General features: G+C 41.7%; 2 protein-coding genes and 1 long non-coding RNA gene across 4 annotated transcripts in view; 2 read left to right on the forward strand and 1 right to left on the reverse strand.

Moving 5' to 3' along the window:
• LOC309661849 (uncharacterized protein) overlaps positions 1-15312 on the forward strand; it is a 38342-nt gene extending 23030 nt beyond the window's left edge. The window contains exons 3-4 of the mRNA XM_082463989.1: positions 14465-14683; positions 14763-15312. Of these exons, the coding sequence (XP_082320115.1) occupies positions 14465-14683; positions 14763-14819 (276 nt within the window). The 3' untranslated portion in view covers positions 14820-15312. The remainder of the gene's footprint in view (positions 1-14464; positions 14684-14762) is intronic.
• FAM47E (family with sequence similarity 47 member E) overlaps positions 1-16014 on the reverse strand; it is a 30529-nt gene extending 14515 nt beyond the window's left edge. For both annotated transcript variants that reach the window (XM_082463881.1, XM_082463880.1), the window contains exons 1-4: positions 15935-16014; positions 11038-11410; positions 8690-8817; positions 2601-2751 (exon numbers count right to left, since the gene is read on the reverse strand). In XM_082463881.1, the coding sequence (XP_082320007.1) occupies positions 2601-2751; positions 8690-8817; positions 11038-11410; positions 15935-15951 (669 nt within the window). In that variant the 5' untranslated portion in view covers positions 15952-16014. The remainder of the gene's footprint in view (positions 1-2600; positions 2752-8689; positions 8818-11037; positions 11411-15934) is intronic.
• A 94-nt stretch (positions 16015-16108) lies between these two features.
• LOC309661896 lies at positions 16109-24024 on the forward strand. The gene is made up of 3 exons (XR_014264348.1): positions 16109-16226; positions 22906-22998; positions 23853-24024. It is a non-coding gene; the product is annotated as an uncharacterized lncRNA (long non-coding RNA).
• Positions 24025-25043: the final 1019 nt, after the last annotated feature.

The following is a 25043-nucleotide window of genomic DNA, read 5'->3' on the forward strand; positions in this document are numbered from 1 at the left end:
AGGTATTACCTCAACATAATAAAGGCCATATACGACAAACCCACAGCAAACATCATTATCAATGGTGAAAAACTGAAAGCATTTCCTCTAAGATCAGGAACAAGACAAGGATGTCCACTCTCACCACTATTATTCAACATAGTTTTGGAAGTCCTAGCCACAGCAATCAGAGAAGAAAAAGAAATAAAAGGAATACAAATTGGAAAAGAAGAGGTAAAACTGTCACTGTTTGCAGATGACATGATACTATACATAGAGAATCCTAAAGATGCCGCCAGAAAACTACTAGAGCTAATCAATGAATTTGGTAAAGTTGCAGGATACAAAATTAATGCACAGAAATCTCTTGCATTCCTATACAATAATGATGAAAAATCTGAAAGAGAAATTAAGGAAATACTCCCATTTACCATTGCAACAAAAAGAATAAAATACCTAGGAATAAACCTACCTAGGGAGACAAAAGACCTGTATGCAGAAAACTATAAGACACTGATGAAAGAAATTAAAGATGATACCAACAGATGGAGAGATACACCATGTTCTTGGATTGGAAGAATCAATATTGTGAAAATGACTGTACTACCCAAAGCAATCTACAGATTCAATGCAATCCCTATCAAATTACCAATGGCATTTTTTATGGAACTAGTACAAAAAATCTTAAAATTTGTATGGAGACACAAAAGACCCCGAATAGCCAAAGCAGTCTTGAGGGAAAAATACGGAGCTGGAGGAATCAGACTCCCTGACTTCAGACTATACTACAAAGCTACAGTAATCAAGACAATATGGTACTGGCACAAAAACAGAAACACAGATCAATGGAACAAGATAGAAAGCCCAGAGATAAACCCATGCACCTATGGTCAACTAATCTATGACAAAGGAGGCAAGGATATACAATGGAGAAAAGACAGTCTCTTCAGTAAGTGGTGCTGGGAAAACTGGACAGCTACATGTAAAAGAATGAAATTAGAACACTCCCTAACACCATACACAAAAATAAACTCAAAATGGATTAAAGACCTAAATGTAAGACCGGACACTATCAAACTCTTAGAGGAAAACATAGGAAGAACACTCTTTGACATAAATCACAGCAAGATCTTTTTTGATCCACCTCCTAGAGTAATGGAAATAAAAACAAAAATAAACAAATGGGACCTAATGAAACTTAAAAGTTTTTGCACAGCAAAGGAAACCATAAACAAGACGAAAAGACAACCCTCAAAATGGGGGAAAATATTTGCAAACGAATCAACGGACAAAGGATTAATCTCCAAAATATATAAACAGCTCATGAAGCTCAATATTAAAAAAACAAACAACCCAATCCAAAAATGGGCAGAAGACCTAAGTAGACATTTCTCCAAAGAAGACATAGAGATGGCTAAGAAGCACATGAAAAGCTGCTCAACATCGCTAATTATTATAGAAATGCAAATCAAAACTACAATTAGGTATCACCTCACACCAGTTAGAATGGGCATCATCAGAAAATCTACAAACAACAAATGCTGGAGAGGGTGTGGAGAAAAGGGAACCCTCTTGCACTGTTGGTGGGAATGTAAATTGATACAGCCACTATGGAGAACAGTATGGAGGTTCCTTAAAAAACTAAAAATAGAATTACCATATGACCCAGCAATCCCACTACTGGGCATACACCCAGAGAAAACCATAATTGAAAAAGACACATGCACCCCAATGTTCATTGCACCACTACTTACAATGGCCAGGTCATGGAAGCAACCTAAATGCCCATCGACAGACGAATGGATAAAGAAGATGTGGTACATATATACAATGGAATATTACTCAGCCATAAAAAGGAACGAAATTGGGTCATTTGTAGAGACATGGATGGATCTAGAGACTGTCATACAGAGTGAAGTAAGTCAGAAAAACAAATATCATATATTAACGCATATATGTGGAACCTAGAAAAATGGTACAGATGAACTGGTTTGCAGGGCAGAAATTTAGACACAGATGTAGAGAACAAACGTATGGACACCAAGGGGGGAAAGTGGCAGGGGGGTGGGGGTGGTGGTGTGATGAATTGGGTGATTGGGATTGACATGTGTACACTGATGTGTATAAAATGGATGACTAATAAGAACTTACTGTATAAAAAAATAAATAAAATTTTTAAAAATGTATTGATAATGGCACATTAATTTTTTAAAGTGTACCAAACTAATTATTAACATGAGAGATGTTATTAATAGGAGGAACTGAGTATGAGCTATATGGGACACTTCTTACTGTTTTTGAAACTTTTCTATAAATCTAAAACAATTCCAAAATAAAAAGCTAATTAAAAAAATAATAATAAAAAAATTAAAAAATTAAAAAATTAAAAAAAAATATATGAAACAACAGCAATGTACGTATAAACAATAAACATTCAAACATTGGCTGTAAGCTTGCAAACTTTCCAGAAATTTCACCTACAAAAAACATTCTATTTTAAACAGTGGGAGAGTCAAAACATTCCTTTACGACTTTGCCTATTTGACTTAGATTATATCCAAACACTGTTTTTTAACAAAAGCAACTCTGAGCTCGACTTGTAAGTATTACCAGTAACTTACAAACTTAGTAGCCCAGCTGCAGAAGTCGCTGACTCCTTTGCGTACGTTTTCGTGAAGAAGTGGACCATCATTGCAGAGCAGATCTGTTTCACTTGGCTTCTTTCCTTCATAAAGCCATTGGCCTGGATGTGACACAGCAGTCTTCTTGGGACTAAAGTTAATGAGATCATCAAAGAATCACAATATAAAGCGCCATGAATCCAGGTGGATTTCAAATAGTATCTTGGGGAGGAGCTCATAATGCAGGTATGTTTAACAGGCTCTTGCAAGCTCGTACAAATTATATGTTAATATTTTTCAAAGATCATATTCTCATTATCAATATCATAAAGACAAGTATATCATATTTATTTAGAACAATTAAAGCTGATATAGAATTTTATCACTGTAAGTTAATTTTTTTAAAATTCTGAGTACCATTTTTTAAGACCTATTTCAGGTAAAAACCCAAATTACAGTGCTTGGAATCTGTCAAGACTATCTTGACAAGTAGGAGATATCCTTGCCTTCTCTCTCCCTCAGCCCTAAAATCCAGCCTATTAGTAAATCTGGTAGATTTTAACTCTGTCTCCTTCTCTGGACTGTTGCAAAAGGCTCCTTGCTGGGGTCTCTGCATTTTCTCTTAAGGCCCTAACTGCTAATCCCTAATCCATTCCCAAAATGTAAATCTTGTCTTATCAAATGCAGCTACCCTTCATCCTGGATTAAGCCTCTTCAATAGCTTCTTTTTAAATACTGAGATATAACTCACATACCCTAATATTTACCATTTCAAAGTATACAATTCAGTTGCTTTCATATATTTACAAAGTTGTGCAACCATCACCACTAATTCTGGAACATCTTCGTCACCCCAAAAAAAGAGGCCCCATAACCATTAACAGTCACTGTTCATCTCCGCACCCCCACCATTCTCTCTGCTCTTAAAAACCACTAATCTACTTTGTGTCTCTGTGGATTTGCCAATTCTGGGCATTTTATCTGAATGGAACCATATAATATATGATCTTTTATGTCTGACTTCTTTCACTTAGCATAATGTTTTCAAGTTTCCTACATGCTGTAGCATGTATCAGTAGTTTCTTCCTTTTTATGGCTGAATAATATTCCATTGTATGGAGAGACCATATTTTGTTTATCCATCATCAGTCGGTTGATGGATATTTGAGTTGTTGCCACTCTTTGGCTATAATGAATAATGCTGCTATGGACATTCAGGTACAAGATTTTTGAGTTCAATAGCTTCTTGTTACTCCTGCAGTAAAGATCTGAGTCTAAACTCAGTTTTCAGGGCTCTTCATGGCCTCTTCCTTGCCTATCTCTTCAGATTCTTCTGTAACTACACCCTCCCTCACTCTCTGAGCTCCAACCATAGTGGTCCCCTCTCAGTCCCATGAATTTATCATGCTCCCATCCAGCCACAGGGCCTTTGTACATGTTATTCTAACTGACTGCAATGCCAACTCCATTCCCTCATCCCCATTATGTCTCAACATACATGCCACTTCCTCAGGGAGGTATTCACACAGTCTGTCCCCAGAACCCACATTTTATTCATAGCACCCTGTACCTTTTATTCATAGCACCTATATATTAATTCATGCATCCATCCATTCAACAAGTATTTATTAGGCACCAACTATGTGCCAGGTGCCATTCTAGGCATTTGGATTCAGCTGTAAATAAAGTTAAGACCCTGTCCTCACAGAACTTACAATTGAGTAGGGAGAGACAGATAGGAAAGAGCTAAACAAATATGTACCAGGTGATTATAAGTGGTATAAAGAAAAATAAAACAGGGCAGGAGGGTTGGAGAGTGATGACAGGGGGCTCTTATTTATACAGAAAAGTTCTCTCAAAGTGATCTTTGAGCAGAGACCCAAAAGAAGAAAGGGATTAAACCACGTAGATATCAAACAATGCAGACACCAGGCAGGAAAGAAAAGCATGTGCAAAGGCCCTGAGGTTGGTGCTAAGCATGTATGAGGCACACAAAGAGGTCACTGCGACTGGAGAGGAGTACTTAAAGGATATAATAGTAGAGGATGAGGCCTGAAGAGATAATGGGAACCTGATCATAAGGAACTTGAGAGGCAGCTGTAAGGACTATGGAGTTTACTCTGAATAAGTAAGCAACTGGAGAATTTTGAGCACAGGACTGATACTGTATGACAAGTTTTTTACAGAATCACTTAAGCTATTGTGCAACAAATAGACTGGGGCAGAGGGTGGGGGCTGGGTGGAAGCCATGAGACCAGTTAGTAAACTATTCCAATAATCCAGGCAAGAGATGATGGTATCTTGGAATAGACTGACAGTGGTAGAACAGGTGAGATTCTAGGTATATTTCAAAGGTAAAGGCGTTAGGATTTTTCGGCAGATTGCAACCACTGTTTCAAAAGCCACTGGAAGAATGGCGTTACTATTTACTGATCTGGAGAAGACAGAAGCGGGTGTAGGTTTGGGGAAGAAATCAAGAGTTCAGTTAGGACTTGTCGAGTCTGAGATGCCAATTATACACTCAAAGGCAAATGTTAAACATCCATACACAGACGGACTGAATGAGGTGACTTAGATTGCGTAAACATGCAGAAAAGAAGACGTCAGAGACTGACGCACTTCGAGGTTAAAAAGAAGGTGAGGAAGGACCAGCAAAAGAAGACTGGGGAGAGGGCCATGACGCAGGAGGAGAACCAAGAAAGAGGATGTACCAGAGACAAAATGAAAAAGTGTTTCAAGAAAGATGATATCAATTGTGTCAGCTGCTACTGTTACATCAAGTGGTGATTACTGAGAACTGATTAGGTAACATAGAGGCCAATGGTGACCTTGACCCAAGGGAGATCCAGTGGAGTTCTGATTGCTGTGCGTTCAAGAAAGAATGAAAGAGGAAGTGAGTATGGACACCTCTTTCAAGGAGTTCTGCTCTAAAGGAAAGAAGAGACTATACAGTTAAAGAAAGTTGTTTTAAAGATGGGAGATATTACCTCATGTGGGAGGCTGCTAATGGCTCCCAAAGAGATCAGGTGCTAATCTTTGCAACCTCTGAAGGTTACTTATGTGGAAAAGAGTCTTTACAGATATGATTAAAATAAGGAGTTTTCGATGGGGAGATTATCCCGGATTATCTAGGTGGGCCCTAAACGCCATCACAGTGCCTTATAGGAGAGAGGCAGAGGAAGATTTGACACACACAGAGGAGAAGGTGATGTGAAGACAGGGCAGGGAGAGATTTGAAGATGCTGCCCTTTGAGGAATGGAGTGATATGGCCACAAGCCAAGGAAGGCTGGCAGCCTACAGAAGCTGAAAGAGGCAAGGAATAGATTATTCCCTAGAGCCTCCGGAAGAACATGTACCTGCAGATACTTTGATTTCAGCACAGTAATACTGATTTCTGACTTCAGGCCTTCAGAACCGCAAGATAATAAATTTCTATTGTTTTAAGCCACCAAGTTTGTGTTACTTTGTGTAGCAGCCATAGGAAACTGAGAATACACTGACAAAAAAACCCTCGCCATTATATAATTATACATTCATTTTGTGATATGACAATTTATTAACACATTAATTTTGTTCATTTCCTCTATACTTTACCTTCTTCCCTCTTAAGTAGATAACCCATTAGCTTGAAATTTCTTGCCCTGGAGATTTTTGCAGGGTTGACCAAGAAAACTGCCTAAGTGAAAGATCTTATATTGTGTAGAAACCCAAGCTCACTGAAATAATTATGTAGGTGTTGAGATGGGATGGGGAAAGTGGGGTGGATGCATAGAGCATGACAGAAACAGCAAGGGTTGAGAAAAGAAAGAGTCCCCAAAACCAGAAAGAAATGAAATATCAATCTAATTGCCTCTGCAATTGCTAGAGGCCTATCCCACTTTCTTATACTACAAAAAATGACCATGACTGAATGTTTGCTATTCAGTGGGATGAGGGCTGGGTGTCAGATATAAATAGAAATAAAAGAAAAGTAATATTTCATAAACATATGGCTTTGTGAACAAAGACTTGATGCCCTTGATATTTAATGCTTTCTTCCACACCAGTCTGCAATCACCATGAAGATGGGGTCCTAACTTGTTTACCACTGCGTCCTCAGAACCTAGCACTGACCATGACCCATCGTAGGTGCTTGATAAGTACTGTTGATCTTTTTGCATAAATAGAATGAGCTAGTGGTCCCTGAGGGTCAAGAATTCAAAGATGCTCACAGGACCACACTGACCCACACTGTTGGAGTCTCCAGGGGGACCCCCTACTTACAACACTCCTCCCTCTTCCCCACCCACATTCTAAGCACTGAAAAATAACACAAAGAGCAAAGACAAAAGCCAAAATGTCCCCTTTATCACTGGCAGCAGCCATGTTGGAGCACTTGGGTTCAGGTCCAAGAGGACTTGCTAACTGAAATCCAGAAATGGGCAGACTGTCCCATCCGGGCAGCAGCGGCATGGACCAGGGTGGGGCTCCCCTCAAGAAGGAAGGAAGAGAGGAGAACTCATGCTTCCATGGGCCGTCTTGCTTTCCAGTAGAAGGGCAGAGCTGAGAGGAGTTTGCCCAGTTGCTCTCCCCAAACTGACCAGGGGTACACTAAGGGGCCAGGACAGTGGGGCTCCTGTCACCTCGTGTCCCACCCTAACCAACATGTATAATTAATCAGTGGATTCTCTCTCACTCCACTTCCATGTAGCTAACTTGTGTGACTAGCAAAGCTCTCTGTGGCCCCTTCCAAACACCCTGGCCGTGGTCCTGGGTTCTGTGGCTGGGCTGCCCTCTAGTTCACCCATACGCTTCAGTGTCTGCCAGTGATCTCATTAATTTCAACAGTCAAATGCATAGCCCAAATCTGTTTGTGCCAAGTATACTTATCATGGCATTTGCATTTTAAATTAAATAATATGTGAATGGGGAAAACAAAAGTGTGATATGAAAGAGAGTGGTGTCTATGAAAATTAAGCTTAGTGCTTTGGAAAGGTTCAATGAAGGTGGCATTCCTGGTGTAGTTTATGCAAAAAAGATGACCGGGAAACTCCAAGCAGCAGACCCATACTCCAAAAAAGGCTTGATATTAAAAGACTAGCAAGTGAATGTACAGTTATGTTTTAGGGTAAAGTAAAATGTGTCAAGTACTAAAGTATCACCTTCTACACTTCCCTATGTTAGCTTCTTGGTTGGTTGGTTTGTTTGGTTGGTTATTCAACCAACTACTGGTCTCAGTCCTGTTGAATAAAAGGGCTTCTGCCACAGATAATGCAGAAAGCCACTGTGGGCTAATCAAAGTCAATCAGGTTTTCTGCAGTTTTCTTCTCCGACAGCTGTCCTAGAGTCACGCAGATACACCCGTACTCGCTCCATAGCTGGCTAATTCACATCCATTTATGAAGTAAACACTATTCAGAGCGGGACCCAAGGCTCCCTTCCCTCCTCCTCAGGAACTTAGTTACTTTTCCTTCTCTTAATTATTCTAAAGATTCTTAATTATTCCTAAAATATTCTAAAGATGAGAAGCTTTGAGAAGGTAACTACAGATAGTCACTGACTTATGATGGTTCGACTTACGATTTTTCTACTTCATGATGGAGTAAAAGCAAGCAACGTTCATTCACTAGAAAATGTCTTTTGAATTTTGAATTTGGATCTTTTCCTGGGCTGGTGATATGCAGTGACGATACTGTCTCGTGATGCTGGGCTGCGAACCACAGCCCCCCCGTCAGTCACGTGATCACGAGGGCCAACAGCCGATACACTTACAACCATCCTGTACCCACACAACCATCCTGTTTCTCACCTTCAGTGCTGTATTCAATAAATGACATGAGATATTCGACACTTCATTATACAATAAGCTTTGTGTTAGATGATCTTGCCCAACTGTAGACTAATAGAAGTGTTCTGAGCACGTATAAGGTAGGCTAGGCTACGCTATGATGTTTGGTAGGTTAAGTGTATTAAATGCATCTTTGACTTACGGTATTTTCCATGTACCATGGCTTATGGAGACATAACCCCACCGTAAGTCAAGGAAGAGCTGTACTAGAACGTTTCATCACGGGACAGGAATGAGCGAGAGGTTAAGAACGATGCTTACCGCCCCAGGTAGACTTGGGTAGAACGTTTTCTTAAAAGTTCTGTGGGTTCCTTCATTCTTTTCCAGATGCCCTGATAATAACCCCATGTGTCCTCCAGCTTCCTGTCAGGATCCAGCACTTCCAGCACCTTTAATAAGAGTTACAAACAGAAAACAACTTTGGAGGAAAGAAAGATGAGCTGAAAAGGGTGCCCCTTGATTCTCAAACAGAATAGACCTAGTCGTCCATTTCCTTTTCCTTTCCAGTTGGTCAATTCTGTTCATCAATTCCAGTGCAAATACAGCACTGGGTGCTGCAGGTAAACGTTCATCACCTAGACATTAGCTATGTGGCCTTTTTACTGAAGTTCCATCTGCTCTAGATGGAACAGTGCCTCTGGGCCCACCTGGACCCCACTGCCCCACAGAAAAAAGTGTCTCTAGAGGATTTCTGTTTATTTGACTGCCCACCATCCATTCTTCCTCCTATGAGTAACAGTATCTAGACTTTTCTTTGGAGAATCATGTCTCCCTCCACTCTCAGTCCTTGTGACCTGAATTGGCCTGACCACTCCTCACCCTGCAGGCTGACCAGGCTAATCAGGCCCACAGTGACTGGCTTAGGAATGGGTACAAGACCCAAGTGAGACCCAGGGAAATTTGGTCATGGAATCTTGCTGGAACCGTGCAAAAAGAGGTGTTGTTTTTCTGGGTAAAATTTACATCTAGAGCTGCTGGTGGCCATCATAGCACCACAAGAAGAGATCCTGCTTCAGAAGGAAGCCAACACATCTGTTTGAGGAGGTCAGACATGGGAATAAGAGCCACAGTCCCATGTGCCCTCTAAGGATGTGTGCAAACAATCTCTTTGTCACGGACTCAGAAGCTATGGCCTGCAGGAGGCAGTGAAGGAAAGCCCAGGAGGCAAATCATTGATTAGAAATTCCAATTGTCCTTTCTACAGACTTCCCTGACACTAATCACTTACTCATTCATTCATTCATTATCCATAAATATTTATTGAGTGTCTACCATATGCCAGGTATTGGTGGTACACAGTGAAAGACACAGATAAAATCCCTGCCCTTGAAAAGCCCTGCCCTTGTACAGCTTTTATTCCAGTGAGGAGCCCAGTGCTGCCAACTGCTAGGATGGAAATAGATCATGGTAAGGGACAGAGGATGAGGGGGAGGGGAGTGCTATTTTATGTAGGCCTCTCCAGTGAGGAGATAATTGAGGAAAGAGCTGAAGCAAGTGAAGGAGTGAGCCTGGCAGACAAAGGAACAGGGACCTAAATTGGACATGCTTGTTCACATTTGCTGAGCAGCCAGGAGGCCAGAGTGGCTGCAGCCAAGTGAGGAGGGCAGAGGAGTAGGTGGTGAGGTTGGAGAGGGAGCAGGGCAGGAATGGGATGGAGCACAGAACACGCAGGACCTTCCAGACCATGGCAAGGACTTCACTCCAAATGAGAAGCTTTGAGCAGAGGAGTTCACCTTCTCAACAACTGTCATGCTTGCTGACATAGGGAACAGACTGCAGGGGGTAAGGGGGTAGGGGGGTAGGGGGGTGGGGGGGGGGGTAGCAGGCACTGTTAGTTCCCTGTCCAATATCCATCCTGCCCCCTTTCCTTGAATCTAATAGAATTCTGTCCTGGATTTTGTTCAGTGCTGCAATACCCACCCAAGAAATTCAATTTTCTAGACTCCCTAGCAGCTAAGAGTGGTCAGATGAATGAGATGTTTACTGGGAAAGCTACTATTTGCCTGATTAAAAGAGTCAGCTGGCATGCAACTTTTAAACTTTGCCCCTTCCCCTTCTTGTCTGAAAGACAGACTCGATGCCTGGAGGTGTGGAAGCCATTTTGAGCTATAAGGACAAGAAGACGTAAGCTAAGGACATTAGACCTGCAAGTTAAAAGAAGCCTGGGACAGTGGTGACATATTGCAGCTGCTGCCCAGCCCTAGTCTTGGCAACCTGGTGAATTTTCCCATGCCATTTCAGGTGCTCAGGTGCCTTTCTAGCCACCAGTTAATAATTCTCACGGACACCTCCCCAGACCAGGATAACGTGACAGAAGCAAGACTGAACAATTCCTCCACTATATTCTCCCCCTAAAAAGTCACAAGCAGAGTAGACTGGTAGAGCTTCAGGGGTAAAGAAGCCAAACACTTCTGGTTTGCTGGGCCTTTATAAGTCGGACGGCCTCGTAGGAAGCGCACGGAGCAGCGGGTACGTTGCCGCTATTTGCGTTTCTTAGAAGGCGGCTCCAAACCCCAGGAGAACGCTCCCCCTGGGGAGACATTCATCACCCTCACGCCCTGGAGGGAACTCCCCAGGCCTCTAAGGAGCGATATTCTCCAGGTGGTCACCTCTGCAGGCATGTCTTCCTCCAGGTCCGCGTAGAGAGCCGAGGGGTGCGCGGTCGGCTGGGCCTCCACGTCCGCCCGCAAGTCGTTCGGTGCCTGCCGGGCCGGCGACAGCGTGGAACACGGGGCTGCTTCCCGAGGCAGCATGTTCTTCTGCCTCCTCCTCGGGGCAGGTCGGGGAGCTCTGTGATAAATCTGGGGGAGAAAGCCCTCCTCGGGGCCCTGAGTGATGCCACCTCCGCGCGGCGGGCAGCCTTTCCGGAAGTCATCCAGTCGCGTTCTCACAAATCTCCACGGCCGGCTGTTCAGTGACGTGGGACATGGCGACCTGCGCCTGTGCTTTGCGAAGCACTTGGACGGCAGATCTTCTCTGGACCTGCAAGACAACATGCCGGTGTTATGGACCACAAGGACCACAAGGGTGGGAGAAGGAGGCTGTGAGCAGGCTGGTCTCCACCTGTTTTAGGAGGAGAGGTGGGGGAAGGGAGGGTCACGTGGAGAAGTCTGAGTTAATCGTAGTCCTGGTTCACGGCACATTATCGCTGGTCTGTGCAAGGCCCCGCTCCTGTTTTCTTTATTCTACGTTATCCCCATACCCCACCATCATTGTCCTCCCCTGCACAAGCAAAACCACTCTAACAGATTTGGAATGTACCCGTTGTTTGCAGACATCCTCATGAGACCTGGGTATCCTTCATGTACATAAATGGTACTATTCTGTCACTTGCTTACCAAGCAGGATACCATGAAGGCCCATCCGTGTCACTATGTGTAAATGTCATCCATTATTACATTTGGTGGTGCTGTCACCACCATCCAGCTATCCAGTCTCTTTGTGAAGAATGCTCACAAGTTGTGACACCTCCTGGGACTCTTTCTTATCCCTTAAAGGGACACAGTGCAGTGGGAAGAACTTGGACACAGCGACAACTCGCCCCTAACTAGCTGCATGACCTTCGCCCTTCGTTTAACCTTTGTGGACCTCGATTTCTCCTCTAAACTCAGGGGGTCAAGGGTTGCAAACTGGTTGTTCATGGACTGTATCAGGCCCACAAACCTGTCATTTGATCCCATTTGTGTTTTAATAAGAATCATAATAGTTCACATGTATTGAGAACTTTCTATATAACACGTGTTGTTCTAAGTGCTTTACATGAATTAACTTAGTTTAATCTCATAACAATCCTATGAAGTAGGTACTAATATTATTCCCATTTACAGATAAGGAAATTGAGGCACAAAGAAGTTGAAAAACAAACACTTGTCAAAGTTCCCACAGCTGATAAGGGGGAGAGCTGAAATTTTTAATACAGGTAGTGTGCCTCTGGAGAAAGGTGTTTAACCACTATTGCAGAGCTTCTGACATATAAAAAAGTTCACACAAATAATCTGGAACAAAAATCAGGAGCTCTGGGAACACTGGGTCCACCTATCCATGGAGCCATTATTGGTATAAGGGCTGCCATCTTTAGACAAGTCCTATGCTCTCTTATTCACAGTCTCTACCACTCCCTACTGCCTTATATGCAGCCTGCTTCACTCTGTTTCTTTACCCATCAGACCCCTGTTTGCACTGAGTAGTTAGGGCATGAAGCTAAGATGGAAGAGACAGATGGACAAATAGGAAGGAAAATGGGACCTGGATAATCTAATATATCCAGCCATTGCCAAAGTCAGGACTTGGAACCTGAGCAGCTTAATGGCAGGTCTCTCATTATCCTAATACATCACACTGCCCTAGTCAGATATTTCTATATTATTGGTGTCTTTCCTTGAAGCCTCTTCCACCTTCAGGCCCTTCTCATCTATAATTACTCGTTACAGCAAATCTACTCCTTGTTGAACTCATCCTTATGGGCACAAAACATTTTTAAGAGGTTCCAGCTTGATCTCTATTCTTTTCTTATGAGTCCTAGAAACTTCTTGCTTGCTGTGCGTGCATGTGTGTGTTGTAAGGGCTTAACCCATCTCTACTGCGAAGATCTAAATGAAAGGATATAAAAACATGAGTTTACAAAAAGTTGCCCTTTGCAATTAATAAGTCACTCTTAAATAGCTAAGTGGTGGGAATGTCGAAATTCCATCTAATCTTGAGATTTGATGACCCACTCAGTATGACCTGTTAGCAAGTTACCCTCCACAGTGTTAAATATCTTTACCAAAGTGTATTTTCCACACATTTACAACAAATTCGAACACCCAAGCACTTCATAAAATCAAATCTGATAACCAATATTTTTACTTAAGGACAGTCATACAACTCAAACTGGGGAAAGTGTGGCAGCTAGCTCAAACCTCATAGCTTGTTAGAGCTGGCAGAAACTTCGAAAGAAATCTAGTCCACCTTCCTCACTTTTCAATGAGGAAACTGAGTTCCAAAGAGGTGAATAAGGCAACCAATCTGGCTGGAGGGCTTCCCATGACCCCACTTCATCTCTCATAGCTGATAAGCTTACCTCTCTGCATTCTGTTAAGTTCATGAAAAATTTTGCTTGACCCAGAAAATAAAACATTTTTTCTAAACATTTACTATTTTCACAGTCACTATATGATACTTGGATATTTCCACTTTTAAGAATTGCAAGAGTGTCAGGCATTTATCCTAAAGAAATGAAAACTTATGTTCACACAAAAACCTGTATGCAAATGTTCATAGCAGCTTTATATGTAATAGCTAAAAACTAGAAACGACCTGAATGTCTTTCAGCACATGAATGGATAAGCCATGGTACATCCATGCCACGAAGTACAACTCAGCAGTAAAAATGAACTAACTGTTGCTGCACACAATCTCTTCAATGCATCTCAAGGGCTTTCGCTGAATGAAAAAGAGCCAATCTCAAAAGTTTTATACCTTTAATAAAGGTATTACTCTATTTATCTAACATCCTCAAAAGAACAAAATTATAGAAATGGAGGTCAAATTAGTGGTTGCCAAGGGTTGTGGTGGGAAAATGAATGATAATAAAGGGATAGCATGAAGTGGTTCCCTTGAGGTGAGGAAACAGTTTTGTATCTTGATGTACACATGACAACATTTTAGTGAACCACACACACACACACACACACACAAGTACAAGTGAAAACTGGTGAAATTCAAGTAAAGTCTACCGTCTAATTCATATACTGCGCCAGTGCTGATTTCCTGCTTTGGTAATGTACTATCATTATGCACGATGGTACTACTGGAAGCATCTGGAGGAAGGGTATATGGGGCCTCTGCACTATATCTGCAACTTCTTGTGAGTCTATAATTATTTCAAAGCAAACAGTTTGAAAATGGGGGTGGGGAGAGATTCTCAAAGAGTTCATAATTGCTAACATGTATACAGTGTATGTATGTGGCAGTGACTGCTTCACAGGTGCTGTGTCAGTAAATCCTCACAACAATCCTATAAAGCTGATTCCTTTTATTGTCCCCATTTTACAGGTAAGAAAACTGAGTCCAGAAACAGCAACTAAGTTGCCTAAGGTCACCAGTCAAACAAGAGGAAAACTGGCCTTCAACTCCAGCCTTTCTGATTCTAGACTTTGTAATCTTAACCACCACATTGTGCTGCCTACAAGAGAGCCGAATTCTCATAAGCAGCTCGAGGAATCAGCAAAGGCAGAAAGCCTCAGCTTCCTGTCCTGCGGCAGTGACACTGAGGTAGGAGACAGATGGGCCCCTGGGCTGGACAGCTGGTGTCTGTCACGTCGAGTAAAATTGAAGCTTTGTTCTCCCCCAGACACTCCAAGGACAAAGCCAGTGGCAGAAGCTGAGCTCTGCTGAAGTAAAGAGATAAGATGACCACTCCTGAAGTCAGGAAAACTTCCCTTTCTGCACATGCGCAGGAAGGCTCCTTGGCGGTCAAAAAGGGAGGGGGCGCCACCCCATAGTAAGTGTGGACATGCACCCACAGGCCTCTGCAGTGGGATCCATCTTAGCAAAAAGTTGCACACGCATGTTGGGGAGCGTCCTAGGACCAGTCAGGTGTGAACAAAGAAGCAAGATAATTGGCCAGATGTAAACAGAGACCTGGAAGGACTGTCCTATAGAAGGGATTTAAATCACCTCTTCACTGCTTTTCTCATTCAGGAGGCCAGTACTCCTCTCCGGTTGTGTACTTCCGCCTAGTTTCTGACTTACTGCCTCCTCCTCATTAAGAGAGGACGCCCATACCCTTTCTCTCTGGGTGTGTATTTCTGCCTAGCTCCTGACTTAAATAAACTGTTTCAGTGCGTGCTCTCCCATACATTGTAATGTGTCTCTAATAATAAAGGCTGTACCTGTTTTTTTTACAGTTTTTGCCTCCTTGAAACATTCTTGCTTTCAATGGGGGTAAGAGCCAGGGGAACTTTGCTTCTAGCCTCTAGCCCCTGGTGGCTAGGATTCCTGGTTTTCATCCAGGCTACCCAGGTTCAATTCCTGGGCAGGGAACTAAGACCTCTCTTCAGGACAGCTGACTGCTGTCTCTCTGAGATCAACACATTCAAAACGGCAGCAGACCACCCCAGTACCCGAGGTACTCTCCAAACACGGACTCAGCTTGGCCACAGTTACTAGCCGGGTGGCCAAAGCTCCAGGTGCTGTCTAACCCGGAGAAGGGCGGGTCGCAGGCTAAACCAGTCTGCGCAGAGGACTCTATGGCCATCAGTTTCCCATCTGGAATGGGTATATTCATCCACATCCTCTGGGGGACTGTGAGGATAACAACAACAACAAAAAAAGGTGTCCTTGGCATTGAGGAACGTCGCGCGCTGGTTACGGTCTATTTTTGCGGGGGACCATGAGGAGGAAAGGGAGTTGGGTCCTCCGCGGCCCCCGGCCATCCCCCGCCCCCAGCCGCAGCAAGCAGGGCGTGCAGGCTCCCCCCACGCTCCACCCGCAGGATGCGCCCTCGCGCGTGCGCGCGCTTACCAGGGCCTGCAGTCCATGCCCAGCGACACGCCGGCCTGCGCCGCCGGTGCGAACAGCCGCTTGCGGTCAGCCGTGGTTCCCCGGCTGCCCACCCGGCTTCCGGTGGTGTGTTTCCCTCGCCTCTCGGGTCGCTAGGAGACCCGCGGAGCTGTGCGCTGCCCAGACTCGCTCGGGGCGCCCCGCTGCTGCTAGGGGGGAACACGCGTCCCTGCGTTCCACAACCCTCGCCTCACCAGAGCCTTCTCCAACGCCCGGGGGCGTGGACCGTGGCAGGGGAAGCGCGAAGTATCAGGTTCTTGGTTTAATTATGTTTTTATCTGTTGGGAAGGCGTGTTCGTGTTTATTTTGTTCACCACCGTTTCAAAAAAATGTGTTGAAGAAAAGGAAGAAAGCAGCTGGAGAGAGAGCAAGAGAAGGAGTGGAAAGGGGGCGAAAGGCATAGAGTGATTTCTAATGGTGGGAAGGCCTTTTAGCACGGAATGCTTTTCTGGAGGTCTTGGAACTCCGCGAGTCTCACTGCCTCCGTAAATCGGGGGCTGCGCACTGGTATCTAGCTAGTCACCAGCTGGTTTCCAGAGTCCCTCTCAGCTCTTGCGTTGCTTGATTCTTTTGCCTGGACTCAACTTCAGCAGTAAAATTGCCATCCAGTTGGCCGTGATAGGCAGTTGCCCACGTAAATATGGATTGCGTGAGGATGTATTGGGGGTTTGCTAAGTTCTCTTGCTGCTTCTGAATGTTCCTGATTTAAATAGTGAGCATCGCTTCTAGAGGGAATAGCAGCAAAACATTCTCTTCCCTCAAAATTATTGCAGTAGTTAAATTGTGTCTGTTATGGTGAGATACTTTTTGTGGTCATTTAAAGATGAGTCTTCTCTTTAAACTCTCTGGGAATAAATTAGCTTCACCTTTGGGCACCTGTTAAATATCTGGATGGTAATAAAGGTGCCCCGACTGGCACTAGCTCCAGCATCTTCACCTGCTCTGTGTGTTCAGCTGCCTTTTCTAGGCACAGTGGAAAACCCTGGAGTCCCACCACTTGAGATAAATCATGATTCTGCCACTTAATAATTATGCACTCCCCCCTACCCCCGCGCAGTTGCTTAAATTTGTTTTAGCTTCATTGATTTCCTAGTCTGAAAATGGGGGAAATAGTAGTATCTGCCTATAGGGTTATTGGGGAATTCAATGAGATAATGAATGTAAAGCATTGAATGCTGTGCTGGCAAGTAAGAATCCCTCAATAACTACTGAGTATTATTATTATCTCAACTGTGAACTGGGGATGTTAATATTTGCCCAGCTACTTCACAGAGTTGTTATAATAGTTGATAGAGAAAGCTATGAATGTAATCATGAAAAGGAACCCTGTTAGTTGTTTTCATTATCTTCAATAATATCGTTAATATTTGTTTGATTGCAAATTCCAGCTTTTATTACTTTGAGGAAGTAGGATTTCTCCTTAGGACTGAGGATTAGGGTCATGTCCACCTTGCTCCTAGTACTGTGCATAGCACACAGTAGGTCTTCATTCAACAAATATTGTTTGTTATGGCCATGCTAGGCACTGGGGAGGCAATGGGGGATAAAACAGACTTGGTCTTTGTCATCTTGTTACTTAGTTTCTAGTGTTGTGTGAATTAATAAAAAACCACCTATTTTCATGACTCCTGTATCCTCACATGTTGATATTTGCTCCATGTAGTAAGTCTGATTTCATATCTGGTAGGAAATAACTAAGATTCTTTTTATTTCACCACATTCCATGCCTTAATTATAGTCATTACTCAGAGAATCTCTCATTCATTCTCTTCTCTCTCCCCTTCTTTCTCTTTTGCAACACAAAGGTAAAATGTGTTACATATAGTAATCCAACAAGTAGATGTTATTTAAGAGTGAGGATGATGGGGTTTTGTTTTGTTTTGTTTTTAGCCCTATTGGCAGGTAGTGTGATCATTTTATTTCCAAAGAGGGTTACTCAAATACCCGTAACAGGGTTGTCAAACACTGTTACTGGATCTTTCCCATTCAAGGACTAATTACTATCTCTGTAACATGTTACTACATACTCAGCAATACTTAGTTCATGGTACTTTCCAGAAAAAAAGCATTTGAACAACAAAAACAACAGAACTTTAAGCTGAGACATTATAAAATGGTCTTGGATTAGTAGAAACCCTTGGCATCTGGACAAGGTGTTAGGTTGCTTCCATATGTTGGCAATTGTAAATTATGCTACTATGAACATTGGGGTACATGTGTCTTTTCAAATTAGTGTTTTTGTTTTCTTTGGCTATACCCAGGAGTGGAAATGCTGGATCATATGGTAGTTCTATTTTTAATTTTTCAAGGAACCTCCATACTGTTTTCCACAGTGGCTGCACCAATTTACATTCCCACCAACAGTGTACGAGGGTTCCCTTTTTTCCACATCCTCGCCAACATTTGTTATTTGTAGACTTTTTTTTTTTTTTAAGTAAAGCTCTTTCTTGTATTTAATTCTAAAATTTCACTGTTGGGGGCCTTATAGGAGAGCGGGGGGAATTTCAACAATAACACCAACTAACATTTATTGGGCATGTCCTGCTTCTTTGTGTAGACTTTTTTTTTTTTTTTGGCTGTGTTGGGTCTTCCTTTCTGTGCAAGGGCTTTCTCTAGTTGCAGCAAGCAGGGGCCACTCTTCATCGCGGTGTGCGGGCCTCTCACTATCGCGGCCTCTCTTGTTGCAGAGCACAAGCTCCAGACGCGCAGGCTCAGTAGTTGTGGCTCACGGGCCCAGTTGCTCCGCGGCATGTGGGATCTTCCCAGAGCAGGGCTCGAACCCGTGTCCCCTGCATTGGTAGGCGGATTCTTAACCACTGCACCACCAGGGAAGCCCCTAGACTTTTTGATGATAGCCATTCTGACAAGTGTGAGGTGATTTCTTATTGTGGTTTTGATTTGCATTTCTCCGACGATTAGCGATGTTGAAAAACTCTTCATGTGCCTGTTGGCCATCTGTATGTCTTCTTTGGAAAAATGTCTATTGAGAGGCAATATTTTAAAAGATAATGGCTAAGAATTTTCCAGACTTGATTAAAGATACAAATTCTCAATTTCAGGAAGGACAGTGGACTCTGCATAAGATAAATAAGAATAAAATCTCACTTAGCATTTCACCATGAATACAAAAGACAAATATTTGACATTAAAAATAGCCAGATAGGAAAGATAGATTACTTACAAAGGAACAAAAAATAGACTGAAAGCTAACTTCTAAAGCAATTATAGAAACCAAAGACATTAAATAATCAAGGTTTGAGTAAAAACAACTGTCAATTTAGAACTGCATACTTAGCAGGTCTATCTTCCAATAATATGGCTCAAAAACATTTCAGACAAACAAAAAATGGCAGAATTTATCATCAAAAGACCATAACTAAAGAAGATTATAAAGGTTGCACTTCAGATAAAAGGGAAATGATCCCCAAATGAATATCAATGTGAGATGGAATGTTGAACAAAGAAAATTATAAATACGTTGGTATTCTTTTAAAAAGTGGGTTGTGTAAAATCATAATACATTCTAATCAGTGGATATTAACAAAAAGAACTTATCTAAAATACTGAATTATTTTATTTAATCAATAAGAAGATAAATACATTGATTGAAGAAATATAAAGAAAGATGTACCAGGTAGATATTAATCAAACGGAACCTGATGTAACTATATTAATATCAGACAGAATAGACTTTAAGGCAAAAAAGATCATTAGAGATATATAAAGAGTATTAAATGTATCATTATGCAAAATGATAAAAGGTTCAATTGACACACGCGCATACACAGTAGATAGAGATACACAATTCTAAACTTGTATGCACGTAATAACATAGGTTAAAATACAAAAAGGAAAATTGTTAGACCTACAAAAGAAATTGATTAATACATTGTCCTAATGGGAAGATTTTAATACAACTCTCAGTAATAAATCAAACAGACCAAAAAAATCAGTGAGGACAAAGAATTTAAAGCTTGATCTAATGGATATATGCTGAACTTTGCTTCCAACAATCATAGAAAACATTCTTCTCAAGAACATACACAACATTATATTTGCAAGTTCATAAAACAAGTTTTACACATCTCTGACTTCGTATCATTTAACCCACAACCCTGATCATATTGCAATTAAGTTAAATATCAATAATAAAATCATATTTGAAAGCATTTATTTGAAAATAAGACAAATACTTAATGGGTCAAGGAATATATCAAGACAGAAATTTAAAAATAAATGTAAAAATATCAAAAACTGGGAGATGAAGCTAAAATGATACTTAGAATGAAATCACCTTAAATTATTAAACTAAAAAAGGAGAAAGGTTAAGACCTAAATAAATGGAAATATCAATCTATCTCATGTTCATGGTTTGGAAGACTTATTATTAAGACAACAGTACTACCCAAAGTGATATACTGATTCAATGCATCCCTATCAAAGTCCCAATGATATTTTTTGAAGAAATGGAAAACTCTTCCTAAAATTTATTTGGAATTTTGGGTTAAGAGACCTAAAATAATCAAAACAATTTTGAAAAAGAACAAAGTTTCCTTATTTCAAAACTTACTAAAAGCTACAATAATCAAAAACATCTGTATAGACCAGTCGAATAGAATTTAGAGCCTAGAAATGAATGGTCAACTTATCTTTGATAAAGGTGCCAAGACCAATGAGGAAATAATAGTCTCCTCAGTAAATAATGGATAGCCACATGCAAAAGGATGAAATCGGACCCTTACCTTATAGAATATACCAAAATCAACTCAAAAATGGATTAAAGACAATTTTAAGAGCTAAAATTATAACAATCAGAAGAAAATACAGGAGCAAATTTGCATAACCTTGGATTTGACAATGGTTTCTTACATATGACATCAAAAGCAGAAGCAACAAAAGAAAAAATAGATGAACTGGACTTCATAAAAATTATAAACCAGTGTGTTGTGCATCAAAGGAAACTGTCAAGAGAGTAAACAATCCACAGAATGGGAGAAAATATTTACAAATCATATATCTGATAAGAGTATAATATCCAGAATATTTTTTTAAAAACTCCTACCATTCAATAACAAAAAGACAAACAACCCAATTAAAAAATAGGCAAAGGACTTGAACAGATATTTCTCCAAAGATATACAAATGGCCAGTAAGCACATTAAAAGATGCTCAAAATCATTAGTCATTAGTGAAATATAAATCAAAGCCACGATGAGATAGTACTTCACACCAACTAGAATGGCTGTAAAAACAAAGAAGGGGACTTCCCTGGGGGTCCAGTGGTTAGAACTCTGCTCTTCCACTGCAGGTGGCACAGGTTCAACCCCTGCTCAGGAACTAAGATCCCACATGCCACATGGTGCAGCCTAAAAAAAAAAAGAAGAAGAAGAAAAAAATTTTAAAGGTTGGCAATGATGTGGAGAAGTTGGTACACTTGTTCATTGTTGGTGGGAACATAAAATGATGCAGCTGCTTTGAAAAACAGTTTGGCCATTCCTTAAAAAGCTGAACATAGACTTACTGTATGACCCAGCAACTCCACTCCTAGGTATATACACAAAAGAATTAAAAACAAGGACTCAGTTATTTGTACAGTATGTTCATAGCACCATTATTCACAATAACCAAAAGGTAGAACCATTCCAAGTGTCCATCAAAAAATACATGGATAAACAAAATGTGATATATACATACAATGGGATACTATTCAGCCATAAAAGGAATGAAATTCTGATACGTGCTACAACATGCATGAACCTTGAAAATATCATGTTAAGTGAAATAAGCCAAACGCAAAAGGACAAATATTGTGTAACTCCACTTATATGAAATATCTAGAAGAAGCAAATTCATTGAGACAGAAAGTTAGAGGTTACCAGGAACTCAAGGGGAAGAGGAATAGGAAGTTATTTCTTAATGAGTACAGAGCTTCTGTTTGGGGTGATGAAAAATTTTGGAAATAATCATGATGGTTGCACAACATTGTGAATGTAATTAATGCCGCTGAATTGTACACTTAAAAATGGTTAAAGTGGTAAATTTTATGTTATATGTATTTTGCCACAATTTTTAAAAATTGTAAAAAATGCAAAAAAAAAAAAAAGAAAGAAGAAAGGTTGAAATTAGTGAGCTAAGAATCCAACTTAACAATTTGGGAAAATAGCCAAATAAATCACAAAGGAAGGACATTTTTCACGTTGAGCAAAAGAAACGAGACTCAAAAGAGTACGTACTCTATGCTTCTGTTTACAGAAGTTTTAAAACAGGCAAAATTAAGTAATAGTGATAGATGGTGGTATTATGGTTATTTGGGGTAATTGATGGAAAGGAGGCAGGAGGGGGCTAGCTGGGAGGCTGAAAACGTTCTATATATTGATCTGGGTGGTGGATACATGGGTGTACACATGTAAAAATTCAATGAGCGGTACACTTCAGCCTTGTGCACTTTACTGTGTATGCTGTAAATGAATAGAAAAGCAAAAAACATATGGAGCATTTTCTATCAGGAATATAATCCTGGAGAATTCTCTCTGCCATCATCACACATAGAAAGGAGGCTCCTGGGAGTCATAGGACACCCAAAAGTCTACAGACTTTCCCCTATGCTTCTTTTGTGATACTCCTCCAGGGGAAGGATATTTAATATATTTAACAACCAGTAAGCCATATGCAAGAACCAATTGGGAAAGTGGCGAGCCAGATTGCAGCAGCAGAGTTCTAGAGTCCCCTGGCCAGGCCACACATATCCCTTTAGTTGCTGATTTTGGAGGGAGGGGTGCTTCCAAGGAAGTGGCTGGGGCAGTCAGGGCACAGTGGTCACTTGGCATTGCTCAGAGCAGAGCCTATTTATCAACCAACACAGTGTTTTGACAACCATTATGGTCTTAAACTATGCTTGTTGGCTGAGTATCAACTCTCTCCCTCACCCACAGGCTCTCCCTAGAGATTTCCCTCCACAGTGCCACAAGTGGCTTGTTGAAGACTGCCACCAATGCAGTCTGCAAGCCAAATCGTAACAATAAGGGGTAAGGCATGACACCAGTAATCAACGAGTATATTTATCACTTGGTCAGTAGCATTGAGCATAATGACAAGTAGGGCCTTACAAATAAAACTGATGAAGTGGGGCTTCCCTGGTGGCGCAGTGGTTAAGAATCCACCTGCCAATGCAGGGGACACGGGTTCGAGCCCTGGTCCGCGAAGATCCACGTGCCACGGAGCAACTAAGCCCGTGCGCCGCCACTACTGAGCCAGCATGCCTAGAGCCCATGCTCCGCGACAAGAGAAGCCACCACAATGAGAAGCCCACGCACCGCAACGAAGCGTAGCCCCTGCTTGCCACAGCTAGAGAAAGCCTGCGTGCAGCAACGAAGACCCAACACAGCCAAAAAAACCCAAGAAAAACCAAAAACTGATGAGGCTGCTGCCCTCAAGAGGCTATGGCCCAGTCCCTGGGTGGGTTCCCGAGCTCCTGGAAGCTGCTAGGTTTAAGGAGCTACCTGCGGCATCTGCAATAGGCTAGACACATTCAAAGGAAGATGGAAGAGGTGTCTACTGCTACTTTCTGGAGTATAGTAGACCATAAAGAGTAGATGGTATGTGGGGACATGCTGCTGAGAGGAGTATAGCTGGTGCTAGTTATTATGGAGAGCAGTCTAGCAGGACTTAGTCAAATCAAGTATAGGGTGTGCTTACAACTGTCTGCCCTCTATTTGTTCCTCACCTGTCCCTGCTCTGCTCTGGCACCTGCAGGATGCATTTGGGAATGCAGCAGAAAGCACTGATAGGACACTGGGGATGGGAGAAGGGAAAAGTCAGGGTATTTCTCTCTTTCCCTCTGTCTCCAAGGGGGTATCTATATTTTTTCCTTCTCTTTCAGCTTCCACCGGGCAGCTTCCATCAGACTCAGGCTCCTATTATAAGTAATTCCTGCAGTTCGGATGTGGTAAGCGTGTTCGTGCTGTTGCTAATCTCTCAGTTACCTCATATCCCCAGTTTGGCTCTTAGCACTTCCATCACCTCCGCAACATGTTCTTTGCATTAAAGTCCCTTGGTTTTACATGCTTCGAGTGGGTTCTGTTTTCGTGGTGGGAACCAGACTGACACATATGTTACCTATACCCCAGTATTTCTGCTGCCCGGAATGGTATAGGAATCCAGAGGGAGTCTCACCTGTAAGGGAAGATGTACGAGGATGTTTGTCGCAGCATTATTAGCAATATCGGTGAGTTAAGGACAATGTGCATGCCCATTTTTGTGATGTAGATGGGTAAAATGGACGGATAACTAGGTATCAGATGCAACAGTCTAGATTTTACTTGGCAACATGGTTAGACTTTTTAAAAATGTAGTAAAGAAAGAGAGTGAGATTTTTTACAATGATATGATTTATATAAATTAAAAATGTATGCATCAAAACAAAAATATACACTTTACAGAACGCATACACTTAAGAATGATTGCTTATGGTGAGAGCAGAGGAATAGAAGTGGAAAATGGAGAAGAAAAGGAGTATATAAATGAATGATTAAGAGAGGGCCTTGTACACCCAGTTGGTAATGGGGTGCCATCAATTAAAGAATAAGATTAACCAATGTGCTGTACCTGAAGTTGAAAAGAAATGGTTGCCAGAAAAAGAGTTACTAGGTGGCACTGAGACATAATTTCCAAGAACACATTGTGACTTGTGGAATGTTGAAACTGCTTCAAAGCCAAGTTAGTCGCAGTAATAAGAACACAGCACAGACGGTAAAGCAAGGAGCCGGAGCTAGTGACAAGTACTGGATAAAGTGGGGCTGCTATCGAAATTCCGTGGCAAATTTATGTGATCCGAGCTTGAAGAGGATTCTAGGTCAGATTTTTTTTGTCAGTTGCACTCAAGCATTTACAGAGATTATGACTTGGAGTCTCACAACGGAGTATAAGCGATACCAAAAATTTCTCTTTCACGCTTTTAAGGATCACCTATGGCCTTGAAGAGTGAGCTGCTTTCTCAAGTGGGGCTCAGATTATGATCAGTATATGCACTAAAAATTAGAACCAAGAAGCATTTGGAGTGTGTTAGGGAGGA

This window comes from Balaenoptera physalus (genome assembly GCF_965194825.1).
Source record: "Balaenoptera physalus genome assembly, chromosome: 5".
NCBI classification, from domain to species: domain Eukaryota; kingdom Metazoa; phylum Chordata; class Mammalia; order Artiodactyla; family Balaenopteridae; genus Balaenoptera; species Balaenoptera physalus.